The sequence below is a fragment of the Pelobates fuscus genome, chromosome 4 (genome assembly GCF_036172605.1).
Source record: "Pelobates fuscus isolate aPelFus1 chromosome 4, aPelFus1.pri, whole genome shotgun sequence".
NCBI lineage: Eukaryota > Metazoa > Chordata > Amphibia > Anura > Pelobatidae > Pelobates > Pelobates fuscus.
In genome coordinates, this window is record NC_086320.1 from 15,535,802 (window position 1) to 15,556,463 (window position 20,662).

At 41.2% G+C, this 20,662-nt stretch overlaps 1 protein-coding gene across 1 annotated transcript; it reads right to left on the minus strand.

Moving 5' to 3' along the window:
- Positions 1-1,391: 1,391 nt before the first annotated feature.
- Positions 1,392-15,166, minus strand: LOC134608299 (hydroperoxide isomerase ALOXE3-like). Its single transcript, XM_063450999.1, has 14 exons — positions 14,978-15,166; positions 13,976-14,177; positions 11,556-11,637; positions 10,789-10,911; positions 10,580-10,683; positions 9,282-9,454; positions 8,965-9,108; positions 4,984-5,187; positions 4,224-4,310; positions 3,895-4,064; positions 3,545-3,666; positions 2,497-2,597; positions 2,003-2,173; positions 1,392-1,748 (listed from the first exon to the last, which is right to left on the minus strand). The coding sequence occupies exons 1-14, from the start codon at positions 15,113-15,115 to the stop codon at positions 1,566-1,568; spliced, it is 2,004 nt and encodes a 667-aa protein (XP_063307069.1). The 5' UTR covers positions 15,116-15,166; the 3' UTR covers positions 1,392-1,565.
- Between the last annotated feature and the right edge of the window lie 5,496 nt (positions 15,167-20,662).

Below are 20,662 nucleotides of genomic sequence, written 5' to 3' on the forward strand. Positions count from 1 at the left end.
CTTCTTACAGAGCTTGGAATATTCCTTTACTAGATCTTCCCCTCTTGCATATTGCAACAAGTATCCAGTATCCTGAGTGATGCGTTCAAAATCTCTTAAAAATCCTGCAAGGTCATGTGATTAGCTTTTAGTTCATTACATACCAAAACAGTCACACTTGGATGAAGGCTAAAGCAGTAATGTTTTATGGCCAGACAGCCTGCTTTTATACACAGACCCCCAGCAAAAGACACACCCAGGCATGTGGGATATAAGTCAGTTTGCTTAGCTTAAACCAATTCTCTCACAGTCACAAGAGGTACAATGATTAAAACATAAAACCCATCCCTGAATAGCTTGGATCTGAGCGCCCAAGTTGTCCAAATAGTGCTCAGATCCCAATAACACAGCCGAACCACGGTAAAGTTTTGACTAACTGCACACGTGGTGCTTGCCCAAATATTTTCCATAAGAAAAGTGGTAGCGGTCAGTCAGTCTTCAGGAGTTCATAAACTAATTTAAACAAATTGTTCCCCTGGCTTGTAGGGAATGAATGGTTGCCTCATTCAAAGAGAGTGGATGGGAGGAGGGGGAGATCTTTTCACCAAACAGTGCTCTCCTGGCTTTTCTGTAACAGAAGCAGGCAGCGGTACAAAGTTAGGGTTTGACCGGTTAAGGTATTGGAGTTCTTTACATATAATCGTACTGCTTCCTGCATTCGGGAGACACAATGCCACCATTTTCCCACAGCTTGTGTTTTTGGTTATATGAATGGCGGCCACCCAGAAGGAGCACAAGTTTGTTTTGAAGATAACGAGCCGGGGGTGGTCTATTTCGTAGTTAAGGAAACAAGTTGGATTTGGTTATATTAAAGATGGTTTAGGGCAGTTATCTCACATCTGTACTGTAGATCAGGCATATCCAACCAAGTTTTGGGTTATGCAAGTTGACACTGACTTATGTCCCAGGTTTGAGGTGGATGTGTGCATGTTGGTGAGAGGGGGAGGTGTTGTCCTAATCAGCACAAGTCAAATTCTATTTGGGTGAGTTACAACTTATTTTCTCTTGACCTTAAAGCAAGAGTCATTGATCTTGGGATGGAACATTTAGTGAATTAAAGCATATTAAAAATTCCATGTTACATTTGCAAGGGGAAAATCTGGATATTAAGAGTTTTCTATCCCTTAATGGCCAAGCATGGGGAATCTTTGACACTCAATTAAGACAAAATTGAATCTGTTGGCATCCTATTCTGTTCTTTACTTCAAATGTTGCCATATGAAAAGTTGTCCTAACTATGGACAATTAGCTGCCCTAGCTTCTGATTTTGAATCTCATTTAAGATACCAGAATTAGTCTCTATAGTCCAAAGTTATTCCCCGCACCCGAACAAAACTCATTTTGTAGCAGTACAAGCAATGCATTGGTTTTATTTGCATAGAAACACTGGCAACATTGAGGATTAGTAAGTGTAGCAGAAGCCATAAGTTATTGCATAGTGATCTAATATGTGTCAAGCCATCAACATCTTCTGTGAGGCATAGATTAGATGCTCGAAAGATCTAGAACCATCATTGGTGGAGATGTTAAATTGACACACTGCTCTCAATGTTCTTTGGATTCAGATATAGGTAGGTCAAGCCTTGGATAGTAGAGTTTCTCTTCTTGATCTGCTTGGAAATCCCTTCCAAACTTAACTGAAATTCCTTAATTATGGCTTGTGGAGTCTCCTCTGTAAAACGCTTGTCTGGATAGTTACCTAGAGGTCTCTGGGATAAGAAAGGCTGGATTAAGCAAAGGTAAATTTTTAAAGAAGTGTTCCACATTCAACACTGTTCCTATTGGGAACTAGACATTCTATGAAAAGGCTAAACTTTATGGACATATGTCTCTTCAGTCTATGGAACTATTATTTGGGAAGTGGAGTTTCCCATTAAGATATGGCTGGTGAGGGCTTTCTGCTAAAACACAATTGTAATATGCCATGGGAAATCCCAGCGTTCCCTCACAACTACATACTAACCTTGTCCTCTGGTTCATGACTAAGCAGCCACTCAACAGCCATGGCATTCGTGGTTGTGTTTACTTCTGGCAAAGCATCTAGCACAGTCTGGTAAGTGGCAGCACCCTTCACAATAGGTGGTGGCTTCCTCATTGATGATGGACCATTGGGCAGCCAAGAGTAGAAGTCAAACTGTGTGGAAAGTTAGTTGAGAATTCTTACTCATTGCACTGTAATTCACTGACAAGCCTTTCATTTCAGTCTTTAAATGGACCACTAAATGCATCCAAACAAGTTAATCTCAATTAGATGGTCTGGGTGCAGTGGCCCTGTCATTTTAGCAATAAAAACTGCTGTAAGGGTTGGACATTTTAGCCTTGAATGGGAATAAGTTACAGTGGTGTTCCTACTATAGTGTTATTGCAGTTTTAGGCTTCATGGTGAAAAGACTTGTGAAAAATATTTACAGGAATACTTGCTCCCATGCTACTGGGCCAAGATAAGTGCCTACTCACCTGGCCACTGTTGACAGCAGCATGCTGACCAGAACATGTGAAGATCACCATGGTCAGGTATTTAGTTAGCTCTGTCCGTGTTCCCAGAGAATAAGGGACTCCTGTGGAATAGATCATAGAACAGTTATTTTGTCCTTTAAATAGACTTCATTTTGCTTAGCTGAAGTTAATCTTTGGGAGGGAAGGGTATCTGAAATAAGAGTGTTTTTAGAGAAGACATTAGCTTGAGGAAACTATATTTACATTGTATAGGAGAATCATCTGTAGCAAGACCACTTTATTAGGATGAGGTCATTTTGATTGTGAGTGTTCCTTTAAAATACAAAACCATGTGTCTACTGGAAGTAGTGTAGGATTGTCACATCAATAAATATTAAAGGAGCACTATAGTGTCAGGAACAAACACATGTATTCCTGACCCTATAGGGTTAAAACCACCATCTAGCCCCCCTGGTCCCCTCATGCCTCCCTATAAATAGCAAAATCTAATCTGATTCAAGTCTGGAGCTGCTAGCTCTGTTTCCTTTAGACCTGCCCACTGATAATAGCAGAAGTGGTAGCCTGATCCACTCACAATGCTTCCCCGTAGGATTGGCTGAGACTGACAAGGAGGCAGCTCAGGGTCAGTGCCAGCACAATTCAAACACAGCCCTGGCCAATCAGCATCTCCTCATAGAGATGAATTGAATCAATGAATCTCTGAGGAAAGTTCATTATCTGCATGCAGAGGGATACATTTTAGGCAGCCATGACCCAGGAAGGATCTCCAACAGCCATATAAGGAGTGGCCAGTGAAGTTATCACTAGGCTGTAATGTAAAAACAGCATTTTGTCTGAAAAGACAGGGTTTACAGCAAGAAGCCTGAAGGTAATTATGTTACTCGCCAGAACAAATTCAATAAACTGTGGTTGTTCTAGTGTCCCTTTCACTATGCTAGAGAACATAGTCCAATATCCACACAAGATTTACAGTTCATAGTACAATGCAAGAAACCACTAAAAGCAAACCCTTACTCTGACAAGATCTGCTTATAACAGACTCATTTACCTGAAGATGTACGTCCCAAGAAGCCTTTTGTGAAGATTTCCTCCACCCAGGCCTGAAGCTCAAGATCTTTGCTGACCATTTTGTCATCTTTATAGTAATAATTTACTATGCCAGACACAAGTCTTGTAAGAGCGGAGAAAATAAATTAAAGCATTATGATCCAAAGGATTAAGGACATTTAGGTATTTTATAGTTTTACAGGCTTTTGCAATGACATGAATGCAATACATTTACACAAATTGATGATCCGTTAAAGGTGAACAATGAGGTCACTCCATTTACTCAATAGGACAGGATGCTGGGAGTAACATGTCGCCCACCATTTAGTTAACATGCTACAAACATGTTACCTCTCTACTGCCAGCCAGACCTTCATCCCATCTTCTCTGTAATAGTAATTGGGAACAGACTCCATTCCTCGTTCTTTGATGTCATCAGGGAGGCAGAGGCAGGTGTAGGTCAATTCATCCATGGCTTTCTTTAGTAGAACAGGTACACCTCCCTTTCCAGTCACAAAAGCCTGGACACAGATAGATTACAATTTAAACCAACAATACCGGAGTTGAGGTTCCACAAGTGTTTTGGTTACATAGTCCTGAAATATGCAGTATTCGTTACTATCCCTTCCAACCCCAGTACCCATCTAGCTACTGGCCAAGTTTAGATAGAGAGAAATAACCTCATCGAAGAGACCTCCAGGGCCTATGAGTTGGTTTCTTGCCAAAACATTGATTTCCAAAGTATAGCGGAGATGAGGAACAATGAGCTGGAAGAGAAAGTACAAAAAAGTGAGCTTTCCAGAGAGACTTTCCAAATATTGCATAGAAGTTGAGAATTCATTTACAGCACCAAGTATGAAGGCAGCTCCTTATGGTGTTCCCTGACAGGAGCAGAGCTTGATAAAATGGCTATTGTTTATGTCCACTTACATGTTTTGTTGCAGGAACAAACCTATGTTTTCCAGTAACTAGACAAAATGATTTAAGGCTAAAGTGCTAGAGAGAACTCACTTGAGCATAAAACCAGTTATTCAGCACCAAAACAAACTTACAGGAGAAGACCAAACTATTGTTTCTCTTGACTTTCCTACCTTGTATAGCTACTTTTGGTGCAGAATGGTTTTTGCTTGACTGAGTGTGTGTGCTTTTAATGTTAGCCATCTATTAGATATCCAAGTAAGTGAGGCAGTTACATTTACTTGTGGACTGAACTACAATATTTCCACCATTTTACCATGAAAATATGGAGGGAGTTTTGCATGTAGTACATTACTATAGTACACCTCATCTGAGCTAGCTTTTCAAAAACTGAGTGTTCCCTGGATTGTACAATAGCCAAGACCCTGCAAGAAGCATATCCAGAGCAGGTACTCACAACAGGGGTGGCAGTAAATACTGAATCAGAGGAGTGTTCTTTGTATTGGCCATGCCAATTCCTACCTTATACAGAGGATGTCCCATTGGAAGTTGCCTGGCTGTAGCAATATTAAAAACCTCAGCAAGAAGATGGGTGCGAAGTAGATGAGGTCCAATTTCATGCACCTGAAAGTCTGAATTGCGTACCCAGATTTTGGCAAGGGTCCAATCCCACTCTGGATCACTGGATAGGAAGATGGGGTTATTTGGTCCAGGGGTTTGGCCCAACTAGATGGAACAAGAGACAAGGTGGATTGTCAGAATTAAATAAAGTTAGACAATGAGCAGTAGGCTTTGGAGGAGTCCATTTGTGATCACTGATACCCTCTTATTACCAGCTCCCACAGAACATTTAAACTGCTGGGGGGAGAAGAGATTTGGTTACATGGATTACATTTTCCTGGTAGTCTGAGGATGAAGCAATTAAAGACTTTGGTAAGATATACTACAAAATGACATGTATACTTGCAAATATATTAAAATCTCAATTTCAGTTCCAATTCTGCAGTTCCCCTCCACCAGTCTGGAGAAGTTAAAATACAAACCAACTCAGTTTAGGTAAAAAGTCCCACCTCCTTAAATATAAAGTGAGCGAAGGAATGAAATACACATTTAACCCTTGAACAATTTGGGGGTTGATAGATCATGACAGTAATATTAGGAACAGAGGGAGTAAGGGTTGGTTGCCACCTTAAAAACCTCACATTAGAGCCTTTTGGTGGTATAGGCTTTAAACATGAGACATAACACTCCCCTGCACCCCGGGGAACAAAGCATTCAGATTTTTAATATGCAATATTACAGTGTCTTGTTTCATATATCTATCAACCACCACGTTGTTTGAGGGTTGAGTGTATTTCAGTTCTGCAGTCACTTCAATTGACAATGTAGGCACCCAGACCACTTCAGCTCATTGGAGTTGTGTTGGTGCAAACTCCCATCCCCCTTAACCCTGATCGTGTAATTATTACAGTTTCTATAAACTGCAATAATTACCTGCTAGATTTAACTCCTCTAGTGGCTGTCTACCACTAGAGATACTTCTGGGTCGATAGGGGACTTTTGGTTGCCTAAATGACAATGACACCCTCACACTATGCATGAGGACTTCCAGTGTCACCGGAATCCCCATAGGAAATCATTGAATAATGATTTCCAATGGGAAATCATAACGCGAGTGCAGCCATTGCACATTGGGTCTCCCCTGCAGGCGGATGTCGGCAGGAGCATGGGCAGAGCTGAGCCATTGTTTGAGGGACATTGGCGCTGGACCCAGGTAAGGGACAAATGTCCCATGGACTCCTGGAGGAGTATGGAAGCCAGCCTTTTGGCTATGGAGCATGTCTGGGACACATTTGGGAGTTACCCTGCCCAGCTGCCATTAGTAGCTTTCCCTGGGTGCCCCGGTTCGGCACTTCATGTGCCTAGAACTGAAGGCTGGCTCTCGGGGGTGGGTGGTTCGCATGAACCAAACTCATATTCTACAGCAGTACTTAACCACGAATGTTATTGAACTGTTTGACATGAGGTGACTGTGCGGTTCCTGGAGGGAAGGAACATGAGACTAAGGGGCACAAACACTACCCAAGAGCCAGGCGGATCGCCCTGTATTACGGCTGCAGGAGCTCCTGAAAGTTGACTGGCAAAAGCACCAAACACCCTGGAACTAGTTTGGGCATAGGACCATGTGTGCGGCCAGTCAGAATTTTGAAACGGTGGAGTTTCCCCTACACTTCATGGATCTGAGTGCCATTTGGGGAACTTGGGTGCTCAGATTAGGGCTAAAGATGCATTATTTGTGGGATTATATATTTAGGTATTATATTTGTCTCGGTTCCTGGGAGATAATTAGCTTACCAGTCTAACGCAACTATATCCCAGGCCCAAAGATACCAGGGAGGGGCTTGTGCTGAATACAATTGAGACCCCCTACTGGGGTTAGTGCATAAAAGGCAGAGTTTGGCTCATTAACATGAGTTGTACTCCAGAACTATGTGGTGCCTAGTTACAGGAAGGGGGAAGGGCTATTATCACTGCTAAGCACAAGTAGGATTTGGTGGAGAAAGTCCTTGTAAGGACTAGAGCTTCCAGGATGGAGTCGTCCAGTCCATGGGAGGGATTAGAGCTTCCAGGATGAAGAGGCTCCGGGAGGAGCCAGTCAAGCCACAGCGACTGGGGCAGAAGTGCTGAGGTTTTTCCTGGTCCCAACTAGGAAGCGGTCCTTGGTGAAGGCACCCAGCCAGGGGTACAGGGAGCTTTGCTACAGGGTTTTGAACCCCTTCTGCATCACAGGGGGTTGCTATAGTTCCAGGAAAACACATTGTGACAAACTGCCATTTGCCACTGGGCATTGGAGAGGACTGATTGCTAGCCTCCTGCCCTGCGACTATGGCGCTGGGATGTATTGCCCTTTAAGAACTGATTTGTGTTTATGGACCTTTATGGTACAGTGCTAGCCCTTTTAAAAACAGTGTATGGACACATGGAAACTTTTTGGACACTTTTTCTTCCCCTTTGAATCCCTGGGAAGGTGAGGCTCTTCCCCTCCCCCAGCGCCATTGTTCTCCAGCAGGGTGTTGTCCCAGGGACACTGCCAGACCAGTGGGAACTGGTTTGGGCAGGAAAAGCCATGCTTGCAAGTGATAATAAAGGGACCTCAACCTAACTTTTTAACCCCTGGATGGATTCATGTGATTTTTACATATGTTGCTCCCCAAGCTATGCTGATCACAGAAATATAAGTTGTATCCGTATGTGATGTAAAATCAGGGAGTTATAAAAATGTATAAAAAGTATAAGTTTTAGCTTGGAGATAATTGAGTAGATACAGTAAGAAACTCTATTATCTCCCAAGCAGAGGGGAGAGAATCTGTGGGATGTAACCGTTATCTGGTTGGTTAATGTCTAATTGCCTGTGGGCGTCTCCCTTGCAGGGGAGCACTGCATAAAAGCAGAGTGTGTGCCATTAAACCTGAGTTCTTCTTGATCCCTCAAATCGTAGTCTTGTCTCGTTATTGGAGGGAGCTGTTATAATCACACTGGGGATTGCTATGCTCTGCATACTCCCCTGAGCTTGAATCACTTAGCTCTTTTAAGAGCTTGTTCCTGATACGCTCTCCTTGAAGGAGAGGTCTTCCCCACACAGTCCTGGATTCTGGAGGTTCATACAGGGTGGAAGCAAGAGGTCTTCCCCACACGGTCCTGGAGGACAGAAGCTGATCCAGGGTGGAAGGAAGACGGCGAGACTCCAGTCAAGCTACGGCGGTTGCGGAGTCTGCGGTGGTTGTGGTGTCTGCTGCAGTGCTGGGAGTCCTCAGGAAGCGCTAGGAGCATCCGTCAACGGAAGGTGTCTGTTACACACATGTTTTCCTGGCACTCTAGTTTCCCCTCTAATGTTTAGGTGAGGAGTCCCACTACCTTAAAAATATACTGCGGTATTTTGTGGTATCCAAGCTTCTCAGCAGCTACTTTTTTTTAGCTCTTAAAAGAGCAGTATCCTGTGCAACAAGTGCTACCACATTTATCGTGGAACAAAGATATTTAGCAAATATTTCATACAACAAGCCCATTCTCAGTGCATCTGGTCCTTGTTAGTCAGAAGAATCTGTCAATGCTTAGTAGAGTGTCAGATTTTAAGCATGTGCTAACTAAGAAATTAGCACAGCCCACATAAAGGGATTTCTGACAGGAAGTCAGCATTGGAATGTCTAAGGCCATCATTCCAGTAACCTTGATAAGATGCTTGTGTGGGGTGAGATACCCCAGTGACCAGATAATGTATTATGTGGAATGCTTAATGTAGAGGAACTGTAAATCACTGTAAACCTGAGACACGGGACAGCCAATTGAGAGGACTCAAATTATATGGAGAGCAGCCCATCTCATACAGAGAGTTGAGGTGGTAGGGGATGACAAAATAAACCCTACATGCAGGAGGGGTTCTTCCAAAACATCTCCATTATTTTGTGCAGTTTTTAAATCTGTTGCGGAAGGATTACATTTTACCTGAATAGCTAATGGGAGGAGTTGATCCTGAGGGTTTTTCCACAGAAGGCATAGAGGAGCAGTGAGGTATTGCTGTTGGCCATTAATGGTGTTAGCAGGGACTCCCTCTAGAATGCTGTAATTCGCCAAATATATATTTCCATTCTGGAAAAGACAAACAACTTTGAGTTTGGGATAAAGAGATGGCATCAATCCTTTAAATGGCAACTCCATATCAGGTTTACAATAAAGAAACCAGGACAATGACACAAGGTCTGACATCATAAGCAGCCATTTCAGACAGAAATGTGAAGTTCATTCTGTAGCATGACATGTACCTGCAATTCTTTCTCGAGGTCTGTTGATGTCCCCAGGATAGCAGCCACCATTTCTTGGTCTACAGGGAAGTTGCCAGGGATTTTGATGCATTTCCTTATTAATACAGGGTTCACTCCATTCAGAAACTCATAACCAAAGAAAGTGTCTTCTTTCCACATCTGAGACACCAGCACTGACCAGAAGAATGTATTGATTAAGTGTTCCCAGATGGAGGTCTCATACAACAAGTTTACATTCACTTGTGCTTTAGAAACAACTTCCAGTTTCCTCCAAAGTATTATACAGTCTGAGTTTAGTTGGAATTATTATATTTCCAACAACCTGCATTCCTTCAAACCTCAATGATGCAGATTTTAAAGTAATCTAGATGTTTAAATATAATGTAAAGAATAGTTAGGGCAGCTCTATAGAAGCCATCTTTTAGAAGGAATAATGACTAGTCTAGTTAAATATTAACACGAACAAAGCATCACAACCAAAGGAAATGCTTGACAGAGGCGGTCACTATGGTGGCCAAGGGCTCAGACACCTGGGACTACTAAAGGATCATATCATTTTAGAAGTTTGTGGACAATATTTTCCATAATTAGGGTTGGCTGAACATCAATATAGAGCATATCTGATTGTGTAGCTAGAAGGGTCACTCAATGTACAGAGTTGCCGATTGAGGTAATTAGACAGTGAATGGATGGTGGGCATGAACATGCAATATGGTGTAAGCATTTGACTGCATGTTCATTGGCTATATGACAGGGTGATGTCAGGAGTAATAAGGAGCCTGAAAGGCTGGGTTTAAGTGAAGGGTATTGTATGACAGCTGTGAGGAAAGAGAGGAAATATCATAGAGTGCACATTGGACAGGTGAATATGGATGGAGATGCAACTGGGTCCATTTATAAATGCAATAATGCTGTGAACTCCCCATTAAACTACAAATAACAAATCCACACAAATTGCAGGGGCTCAGCTAGGCCCCCAGTAAGAGTGGAGATGTTTTCTGGTTTACAGACAGGTAGTGTACTTGCATGCATTTCCACACTGTCAAGGACAGACTGAAGGCTAATGGCTGCCCACCAGGCTCGGAGCCTGATGTGAGCCTCTGATGGTCAAGATAGCTCTGGACTGGTCAGTCCAAATAAAGATAGTGGGTTCATTTACATGTGATTTACTTAACCCATTAGGACAGTTCCCTGTATGGCTTCTATACCAATTGGTCATGAGAAGTGTTTTTTTAATATATTGATATGGTGGTCATTCTGGATAGCCAAGACAAAGTAACTGGGCTAAAGTTACATACCAGAGTTATGGGACTTTTTGTAGAGGAAGACTTTGTTGATGTCATTCAAATTAGTCCAGGGATCAGTGCAGTCGGTGAAGCCTCTAAGCTTTATTGCTAATCCACTGTCAATAAATCATTATAAAATTAATAATGTGATACCTACAGAAGCACCGAGGACGGTAGGTTACAGGCTAGTATGGTCAAGAGAGCAATGCCAAATTACTTACGTTGAAGCCAAGGTGAAGCCAAAGCTGGCATATTTCAGGAAGGAGTATCTGGCATCAGGAGGAAGTTCATTTGTATCACTTGCATCAATACAATAAGGAGCCCCATCTGCGTAGATTTTCCACCTGAAAATGATGTGGAATCTGTCTCATCTAAACAAGTATTTCTGGGCAAGATGTACTCCATCCAGACCAGAATTGAATACAGTATAATGTGAACTATAGTTTGGGCTGTGTTTGAATATTAACATGTACAGTTTACCTTTTTGACATTTAGGCTTATCCTAGTGTTGACATAAATAAAAATTAACCTGGCTTTCCTTGATGCTGATGTGTTCTGAGATGTAGCAATTGACATCACAAACCAGTTCATTCCTGGCACAGATCGTATTGGAGGTGAAGAGCATGGGGGAGGGTCATGTAATGCAGCGGTTTCCATTACCATTTGTGTACTATAATTTTCATCTTTGCTATAAAGACCTGTAGCAGAACACCTCTTTCCATCTGAATTGGGATGACATTTCCAGTATATTCAGGGTTGTGAGGCAGCAGCCCACAAACTGCTCTATTTGTGTGGACCAAAACATGCCAACCCACCCCTATTAAAGGTGTGAAGGCTATTGGGGCACTTCACACAACCCACATTATTTCACATCCTGATTAGATCTTTACAGTGAATGACAGACAATTAGTAAACATTAAAGGGGAACCACTCAATGCTATTATTTTTCTGAGCTGGTTGCAAAAGTTAGGCAACCAAGTTATTTTACCTGTAGATTTCTCTATTCCTGTCAAGCTCAGTTTTCCTCTGTTGTACTATGAGGGGGTTCACATCATGTGTCAAGATGATTCCTGCAACAGAAAGAATACCCATGAGAGAGCTTGCTTCCCATGCATTGAACAAACCCTTTTCACGCCTCCCAAATATCCTGTATTCTATCTCAGATTTGTGATTCTGAACCCACTGTTCTGGGAACCAGGAGTTTGTCCTTAAAGTGTAGCACATCAATGCTTGTGTTATGAGTGGGTGGGTTACTCAAACAATGCTCCCTTCATGGTCTTCCTTTAGTGGGCTTGACTGGATGATTGGCAGGCAACCTGACATGCATTCTCCTGACCCTGCACCACTGCATGTGGTCAGAACAGAAAGTTCTTTAGTTTTTTTTTAGGTTTCATGAAGTGCAGAGAACCTCTAATGGCTCTAGTCAATCAGTAGCTTCACATTCACAAAAAATAAAAAAAGTCCTTTCAGTTGGATCACGTTGAGTCCCATGGCAGCACTGTCATGCCAAACTTGCCATTCTTTAATAGATTCCTCTTCTCTCCCTCTGTCGAGATCGGTTAATTTCTACCTGTCTGCTGTAGTTTTCTTTAACATAAGACAAAGTACTACTTTGTCTTATGGAGGTTTCCTATGCTTAACCAGCAGAGGAACAAAGTGTGCTTCATTACCGGTGGTCAGAGCAATTTCTCCACAATTTTCACCTTTGATCCGTGATCTCGTGATGCTTCCTGTCATTTAGACAGAATGCCGTCGAAACTACCAAATTTCGTCCTAACAGAATGACAATAGTTTGAAAGCAACCAGAGTTATGAGTCAAATCACACAGCATGGGAAAAGAACTATCCCACACTGTAAAATGACAGCACTCGTGTTTGATTCCAAGCCAACCAATCACAGTGCTGTGACAGGTAAATTTAGAGATTTAACGGTCAGTCTCTTAATTTACCTTAAACCAACCTATCAGAATAAAATTCCCGGATTGCATCCCAACATGAATAGAGAAACTGTTTTCATAATGTTAGGACGAAATTCTGTAGTTTTGCCGGCATTCTGCCTAAATGACAGGACGTTCGGGAATACTGACAGCATTGCGAGATCATGGAGGAAAGGTGAGAATTGCTCTGATTCACCACCGGAAATGAAGCCTGTTTGCTCCTTTACTGATCATGCATAGGAAACCTCCATAAGACCAAGTAGTCCCTACTTTGTCTTATGTTGTAAAGAAAACTAGAGCAGACAGGAAGAAATGAACAGATCCTGACAGGGAAAGAAGAGGAATCGATTAAAGAAAGGCAAGTTCAGTATGACAGTGCCGCTTTAAGATAATTTCTTGAATTCAAAGATAATTCTCTAAGTCAAGTTTCAGTAGTTTTCGTTACATAGTTACATAGTTACATGGCTGAAAAGAGACTTGCGTCCATCAAGTTCAGCCTTCCTCACATCTGCTTTTGCTGTTGATCCAAAAGAAGGCAAAAAACCCAGTCTGAAGTGCTTCCAATTTTGCAACAAACTAGGAAAAAATTCCTTCTTGACCCCAAAATAGCAGTCAGATGTCTCCTTGGATCAAGCAGCTATTACCCCACTAATTAGAAATTGTATCCCTGTATGTTATGTTTTTGCAAGTATTTATCCAATTGCAATTTAAACATCTGTATAGACTCTGACAAAACCACCTCTTCCGGCAATGAATTCTATATCCTTGTTGCTCTTACTGTAAAAAAACCTTGTCTTTGCCTTAGATGAAATCTCCTTTCTTCAAGCCTAAATGTGTGACCTCGTGTCCTATGTATAGCCCTGTTTATGAATAGATTTCCAGATAATGGTTTGTACTGGCCCCGAATATATTTGTATAATGTTATCACATCCCCTCTAAGGCGTTAAGCTTGTGAATTGCCTTGCTTTAGGTTCTCAGATCAGATGCAGACACCCCAACGACCACAAAAAAAATATTCCCAATAGCTTGCAGTGGACCATACCATGAGTAGATTTCCTCAAATTAATGACTTTGTAACATTTTATTGGCAGTTATCCATTATCAATTAACAGATTTGTAGAGAAAAATCTGAAACCATTTCTTAAACCCCTTTCTGTTGGAGTGTTCTTTGAAGCAAAATTGTAAGATCTTTATTGTAAGAGGATAGTAGAAATATCCCAATGAAAACATGCATTTAAACATACAGTAGCAATTGCAAAGGAGAATTATCAAGAGTCAATGAAATGCAAACAGTTTTTATGAGCATTCCGTGAATATTTTATCATTCAGAGATAAGTGTCCTGTGACAACTGTTTTAAGGCATCATAAATGGCTATCCAAGAGTGATCTAAAAGGTTTAGAGGATTTTTTTATGACTATATGTTGGAAGATAATTGACACCAAGAACCAATATAAAAAGAAAACGTTCATACCTTTCCCTTCTTGAACTTCCAAAGTCATTAACCCACTGAGCCACATGTAACACGGGAATCGAGTGCTCTCCCCACTGGGACTGGTCACATTCACATACTTGCAGTACCAGGGATTATCCTTAGGGACACCCAGTTCCTTGTACAGCCGTACAAATAAGATTTGACCAAGGTCTGCTGGTGTGTTAATATTATATTGTTGTACCTGAAGCCAGAAAAAAAAAGACATGCATCATTTGATTTTTTTTAAAGCTGCAAACACTTAAATATACAAAGATAAGATAAAGACACTTGGAAATGTTTATAATCTTGGTCAGATTGCATTGTTGGGTCTGCAATTTTCTCCAGGAAATCATTGGACTGGCAGAGACGGTAAATTTCGATCTAAGAAAAGGGGCCAAGGCAGATCCACACAGCTTGGGAATAAAGGTGAGTGTTAGCAGGAGTAAGGGTGGCCAGCCACCTAAATTGTGTTTTCAACACTAGCATCAGGAATAGACATTTGCATTCCTTTAAAAGGACAAAGGATACATATTAAGCCCTTTTGGACTTGGACCAACCCTGCTAAGGTTTCCAAGTACCCTGTCCCCCAACTTTACATACTCTGTATGACATCGGTGGGCAACCTTCACCACTCCAGATGTTGTGAACTACATATCCTGTAATTTTACACTTCATTATGCTTCATAGAGGGAAAAACAACAAACACTAGGTTGGACAAAACCTGACATTGATAACAGAAAATTAATCCTTAGAGAGTGTCCCTTAAAAAGGAACACACACACAAAAAAAGCCATTTTAGACTAACATAGATCCGTACACACTGATAACCAAGTATACAGAGCTATATGATCACATTTTGAGAGAGTGCTGAACTTTTTCCTTCTCTTTTACCCCACACACCAGCGTTTTAATTGGAAAAAGAGACTACAGCACAGACTGAACACACCTAGACATTTAATAGGAGAAGGCAGAGCAGTGATGGTATATATACACAATACTCACAGATCCAAAAGGGATTTTCTCTCCCAGCAGCTGTTTAGGACTTTCTCTATTAACTCCTACAAGAGCTATAGAGATGACATCACTGGTGGCCGAGCCAATCTTGCCCCCGGTGGCTATCTTTATTAAATATTTTACCATGGCTACAGGAAGCAGTACTATCCGTAACACAATCAGACCTACAGTCCTTTCCTTAATCTATCCAACAATAACTCACAGGGAAGAGTTCTCCTCTTTTATACATGGAATACCTGCACTGACCCTCCCTTCAATCTGTCACACCCAACCTACCCGTTAGTCAGAAGTAACAAGGATCGGGTATGTTCTCAGGGTTAGGCTATGAAGATTCAAGGAAGGCAAGTTATTAATTAACCCCTTAGTGACACATTTTAGAAGTGAAATGTCCATCATGTGTCCTTAATGGATTAAAATGAATTTCACTAAACTTTGACTTGTACTACATTAAAATGTAAAATTGTAAAACTGAGGCTAAAGTATCCAAGCTGAGATTATTGGGGTTATTTACTAAGTGTTAATTACTCATTACTTATCCCATTTTATAGATAAACATAAACTTCATTAAATGGATTGAGATGTTAGAAAATATATGATTACTGTTTATTGACCTATGATATAATCCAACACCATATGTACGAGAACCATGTTTATATCTGGAATATTTGACTGTAACTTAACATATTAGCTGATTTTGTATAGAGGTTCTAATGTTAATTAACATTTGATGCAATAGTACGGTTTGCCATACTTGGTTACAATTAACCGCATTATCAAATTTATGTAAGCACTTGTCCTTTTAAAGTTTGATTTTATGTTGTCCATGTTGTCAATTCTTAAAAAATGAATAAAGAGTATTGTATTGTACAGCGCCCTGGAATCTGATTATAATAATTGAAGCCTGTATGGGTTTACCTTCATATAAGTTTCACACTAGTGCTACTGTTCAATGTTATGATGTATGGGATAGGGGTAAGACATGATCCTTACTGCATTTAATGTGGGCAAGTCATGGGTATCGTGTATAATGGGCATGAGATGTAGGCAATACGTATGGTGTGGAGGATGCTAGAAGTTATATTGTAAAGTGTGAATCAGTAGTGCTTGCAATAGACATGATTTATAGTTTTGACACATTTGGTTTGGCTTCTAAAATCAGACTAAACTTATCTAGTTCAACAGAAGTATATCAGGGTGCAGCCCACCCATATGGCTTCCAGAAAAGTTAAAAATAATCTCCGGGAACCATAACATACATTGAAGTTGTTATGGTGCCAGGGGGTCACTCTTGCCTTCAGGGATTAAACCATTGTTGAATGATCTCTCAAACTTTGAGATACCGCACTTATTTGCAGTGCCCAGCAACTTCTGTGGAGGTCCGAGGCTTCAATATATATAAAAATAAAAAAAGTTGGATGGATATTTACCTTTTTCAGAGTTTTTTTGAACAAGATGTTATTGATAAGCTGAGAGCATCTCAGCTGTCAGCAGTTCCCATTCACAGGCTTCAAGATTGAAGCTTTGGACCCTCTTTGTAATTTGCAAAGCTTCACCATCTTCAAAAGTGTGTAGTTAAACCCTTAAGTTATGGTTGTTATGCCACCCAGACTGGTCCTTTAAATATGATTAGACTAGAGACATAAGGTTTAGACATCTGGCAATGTCATCTATAGACACATATCTTACAAAAGCTAATAAATGTATTTTATTCTACACCTAAATTAATTGATCCATACAGAGTTTACTTATGGAGTCTCATTCAAAGAATAAGACTCCACAGGAGAATCCCAGATAGATCAAGTCGCTCAGACTGCTTATGTCTAGTACGACCTTCGAAAGTTAATTGTTAGATTATATATTTTGTGTCAGAGAGGCTCATCAACCTTGGAACTGTTCCTAATTTTCACCATGTGTTCTCATTCATAGCAAGCATAATGTGTGCAATTATGAAGTTTATAGGAACACTATGGGTCAGGAACACTAGGGGTCAGGAACACTAGGGTCAGGAACCATATATTCCTGACCCTATAGTGTTAAAACCATCTAACCCGCCTGATCCCCTCATGCCTCCCTAAATATAGTAAACTCTTACTTGTATTCAAGCCTGAAGCTGCAACTCTGTATGCTGTTTCTCAGAACAGCAAGCTACCTGCTGACATCTGAAGTGGTGGCCTGATCCAATCACAATGCTTCCCCAGAGGATTGGCTGAGACTGACAAGGAGGCATATCAGGGGCAGAGCCAGCACAATTCAAACAGCCCTGGCCAATCAGCATCTCCTCATAGATATTAATTTAATCAATGAATCTGAATGAAGAAAGTTCAGTGTCTGCATGCAGAGGGAGGAGATTCAATTGTTGTGATGCATTTTAGGCAGCAATGACCCAGGAAGGGTCTCTAACAGCCATCTAAGGAGTGGCCAGTGAAGTTATCACTAGGCTGTAATGTAAACACTGCATTTTCCCTGAAAAAGACCAGTGTTTACAGCACAAAGCCTGAAGGTAATGGTTCTACTCACCAGAACAAATTCAATAAGCTGTAATTTTTCTGGTTACTATAGTGTCCCTTTATTTTTATTATAACATCTCTAGATTTTATGTTCGTAGTTTTTTTAGCTGATATATCGATGGAAGCACACATGTAAACCATTGCAAATCACTGGAAGATCGTGAAGGGTTAATCCATGCTTGCAGGAGCAAAACAGTTTGAAATTTTATGCTGAAATAGCTTGAAACTTTATGCTGAAACTGTAACTCACTATCTCTGGTATGTGCTTACAGGACAAACTTGCAATTTTATAGCATGACAGGAGGCTTCATATTTGCTTAAGTCTCTCTTTACTAGAACTCCACAGCAGCATATTAACATAAAGAGAAAAAAAAAACAATCAGAAAAAAGTAAGAAAACCATAAAAGGTCCCTCCAAACCAACAACTTCCTCTTTCTTTGCTGCTCCACATCAAGCACAGGTCAGAGTACCACTACCTCCTATTGCTATATCGGGTTTGGGGTATACTTATATATTTATTCATTGATTTTTGTTGCTTACTGGTATATTCTCTTCTCTGTCACTTTTCTCTCCCCCTTTCCTGTAGGGTGCTCTCTACCTCTCCCCCTCTGTTATCTCTCCCCCCTTGCTGCTCTGCAGCTCCGTTTCCTCCCCTTCTTTTTTTGCACTGTCGGTGGGGAGCGGTTCAGTGAAGCGCCTCCCATTCTGCTCCGACCGCCAGGACTGCGGAGTAAGACTTCAGTGGTCCAACGTGTAGCTCTCAAGTGCCCTTTTTTCCCCCGGCGCACAAGAGCTACCCAGTCTACCTGCCGCTTGCCCACGCCCTTGCCGCTGGTCTCTGTCATTTGCAACCACAGGTAGCATGGGCGTGGAGGTGCCGGCCATGCTTGTTTCCTTTCTTTCCCCATGGCCCCCTCTCTACCGGGTCTCCCGCGGGGAAGGTGTCTTGTTCGTGTTTTTCGTTCGTTAGAGCCATGACTTTTAAGCATGGCACAGAACGTTTTAGAAATGTAGCTATACTTCTACTTATATGCCTGCAGTACTTCCATAAGATTTTCCATTTTTTGTGTGATAGTGGGTGACCCACCCTGGGCATATTCTGTGTTTCTCCACTGCGTGTTTTTTACTACATGCCTTTAGGCTGTGGCCTACTCTCTCAGGACATTTCTCTCATACTGGGCCTACAATCCTCCTGACCTGCTTTGCAAACTTCTGTTTTGGCCTGCACATCACTGATGAGCCTGACTTGCCTGTACCCATGAAATTGACCTGCTTTATCTGTGCCCCATTGATTGGACTGCTTTGGCTGTGCCCCCTTAATTTGGCCTGCACTGTCTGTGCCATTACCTCGGTATGCATGATCTATAGGTTCCGTAGCTTGCCTCTGCCACTGTAGGGGTATATCCCCGGTTATTCTGCTAGTGACACTTGACACCTAGGTGTCACGGTGCCTATGTCTCCCTGACTATGGAGCCCTCTACCAAGAGCAGAATTGGCAGACAATGATTAATGAGGCAGTGACCATCTCCGTGGAAAAGACCCTGACTAGGGCCCCCCTCAAGCCCAACCAGAGTAGGGCGCTAGAGGGAACTCTCAAGTGGCAGACAACTCGGCTGAGTCAGACTCTCCTAGAAGAGTATACAAACACAACTAGGTGTGGAAAATGGTGGTGCTTATTTAATATTGTCAGAATGTGTAACCTTTTAGCTGCTGAATACACTCTGTGGGTACTCCCAATATCCCACCACAAAAATAAACACCAACAAACAGATAACTTGTGGTCTGGTTGGTGTTTCCACCTTCCAAACTCCTAGTTAGAGTGCAGCGCTATATGTGAAAAATATGTGCTTGCATAAATACGTGTACATACTCACCCCTCTTTGTAAACTTATTACATAGAAAACAAAGAGAGAGATACAAATAATGGTACAATATTGTATGTATTTGCCAAAAGTGGTTTTGTGCTTTGTGAGTAAAGGTCCACTCACATTTAATAGAGCCTTTTCCAGGTTCAAGGCTCTAAGCTTCCAGGCTCCTGTGTCTTTAAGGTAGATAGCATAACCTCTTTGTTGTAGATTTCTGTATCTATTCCTCTTCACAGTATAAGTGGGAAAAAAGGAATAGAAGAGAGACTCTGGGTGCAGTATGTAAATGACCAGTTGAGCTGTATATATGCAGGAAAAAAATGAGTGCTCACCTTATTTAGAGCCTGATAGTCACTGGCTCTAACTCTGCTGACCAAGTGTCAGCTTCTGGGGTGACACTTTCCCTTACTGGAAAAGGTCTAGGATGCAGTGGTAGTTATACAATGAGTTTATTACAAAATTTGTTAAAATATCAATATATAAATAAAATAAAAAAATAACCATATAAAATAAAACTAAACAGTATAAATGTTACTGGTAATAATTGTGGTTATCCACTTCCCCAAGACGCGTTTCGCCCGGTATATCTGCTTCCTCAGTTGGCTTCAAACTGCATTCTGATGGTTCCGGTTTTTCTTTGCTTGAAAGACCCGCCTATTTTTTAATTAACCAGTAAGGGTCTTTGAATGTTCTTTCCGACGTTTTCTGACGGCATAACGTCACTTCCGTTTTTGTCCTTCTAGGAACTTCAAATTCCATGATACTTTGAATGTGTTGAAACATTTCCGGTCCGTATCGGAGATAGATATGATAGCAATCTTTATTATCCTTATTATGTGTCCATAAGTGTCTCTGTATATGGTTTACTCAAACCATAAAAGCATACATAAAAGAAGAAAAAAATAAACTTATAAATGTCCCATATAATGTTTAAGAAGATAGAGGATTGTGAAACTTAGCATTAAAAAAAACCACATACTTTACAAATGTCAATATACTGGATACATATATGCAAACACGTGTACGTGGGGTACAAGGGTGAAAATGATTTAAAGTGCTAGTCGGCTTTTATTGCTAATGTAGGGTATGCGTATAGAGCTCCTTATTGAAAAATAATGTGCAGATAACAAATCACTTTAATGTCTATACTTAAATCATTTCTTTGCTTATGTTAAAAAGAGGGGTTAAACAGAATGAATAATTGTTGCATAATGTAACAGTCACCTGGGGACTTATGAAACAGTTTACCAGGAGTTGGAGCCCAGTTGCAGGAGATGGCACAGGGAGGAGGCAAAAACCAA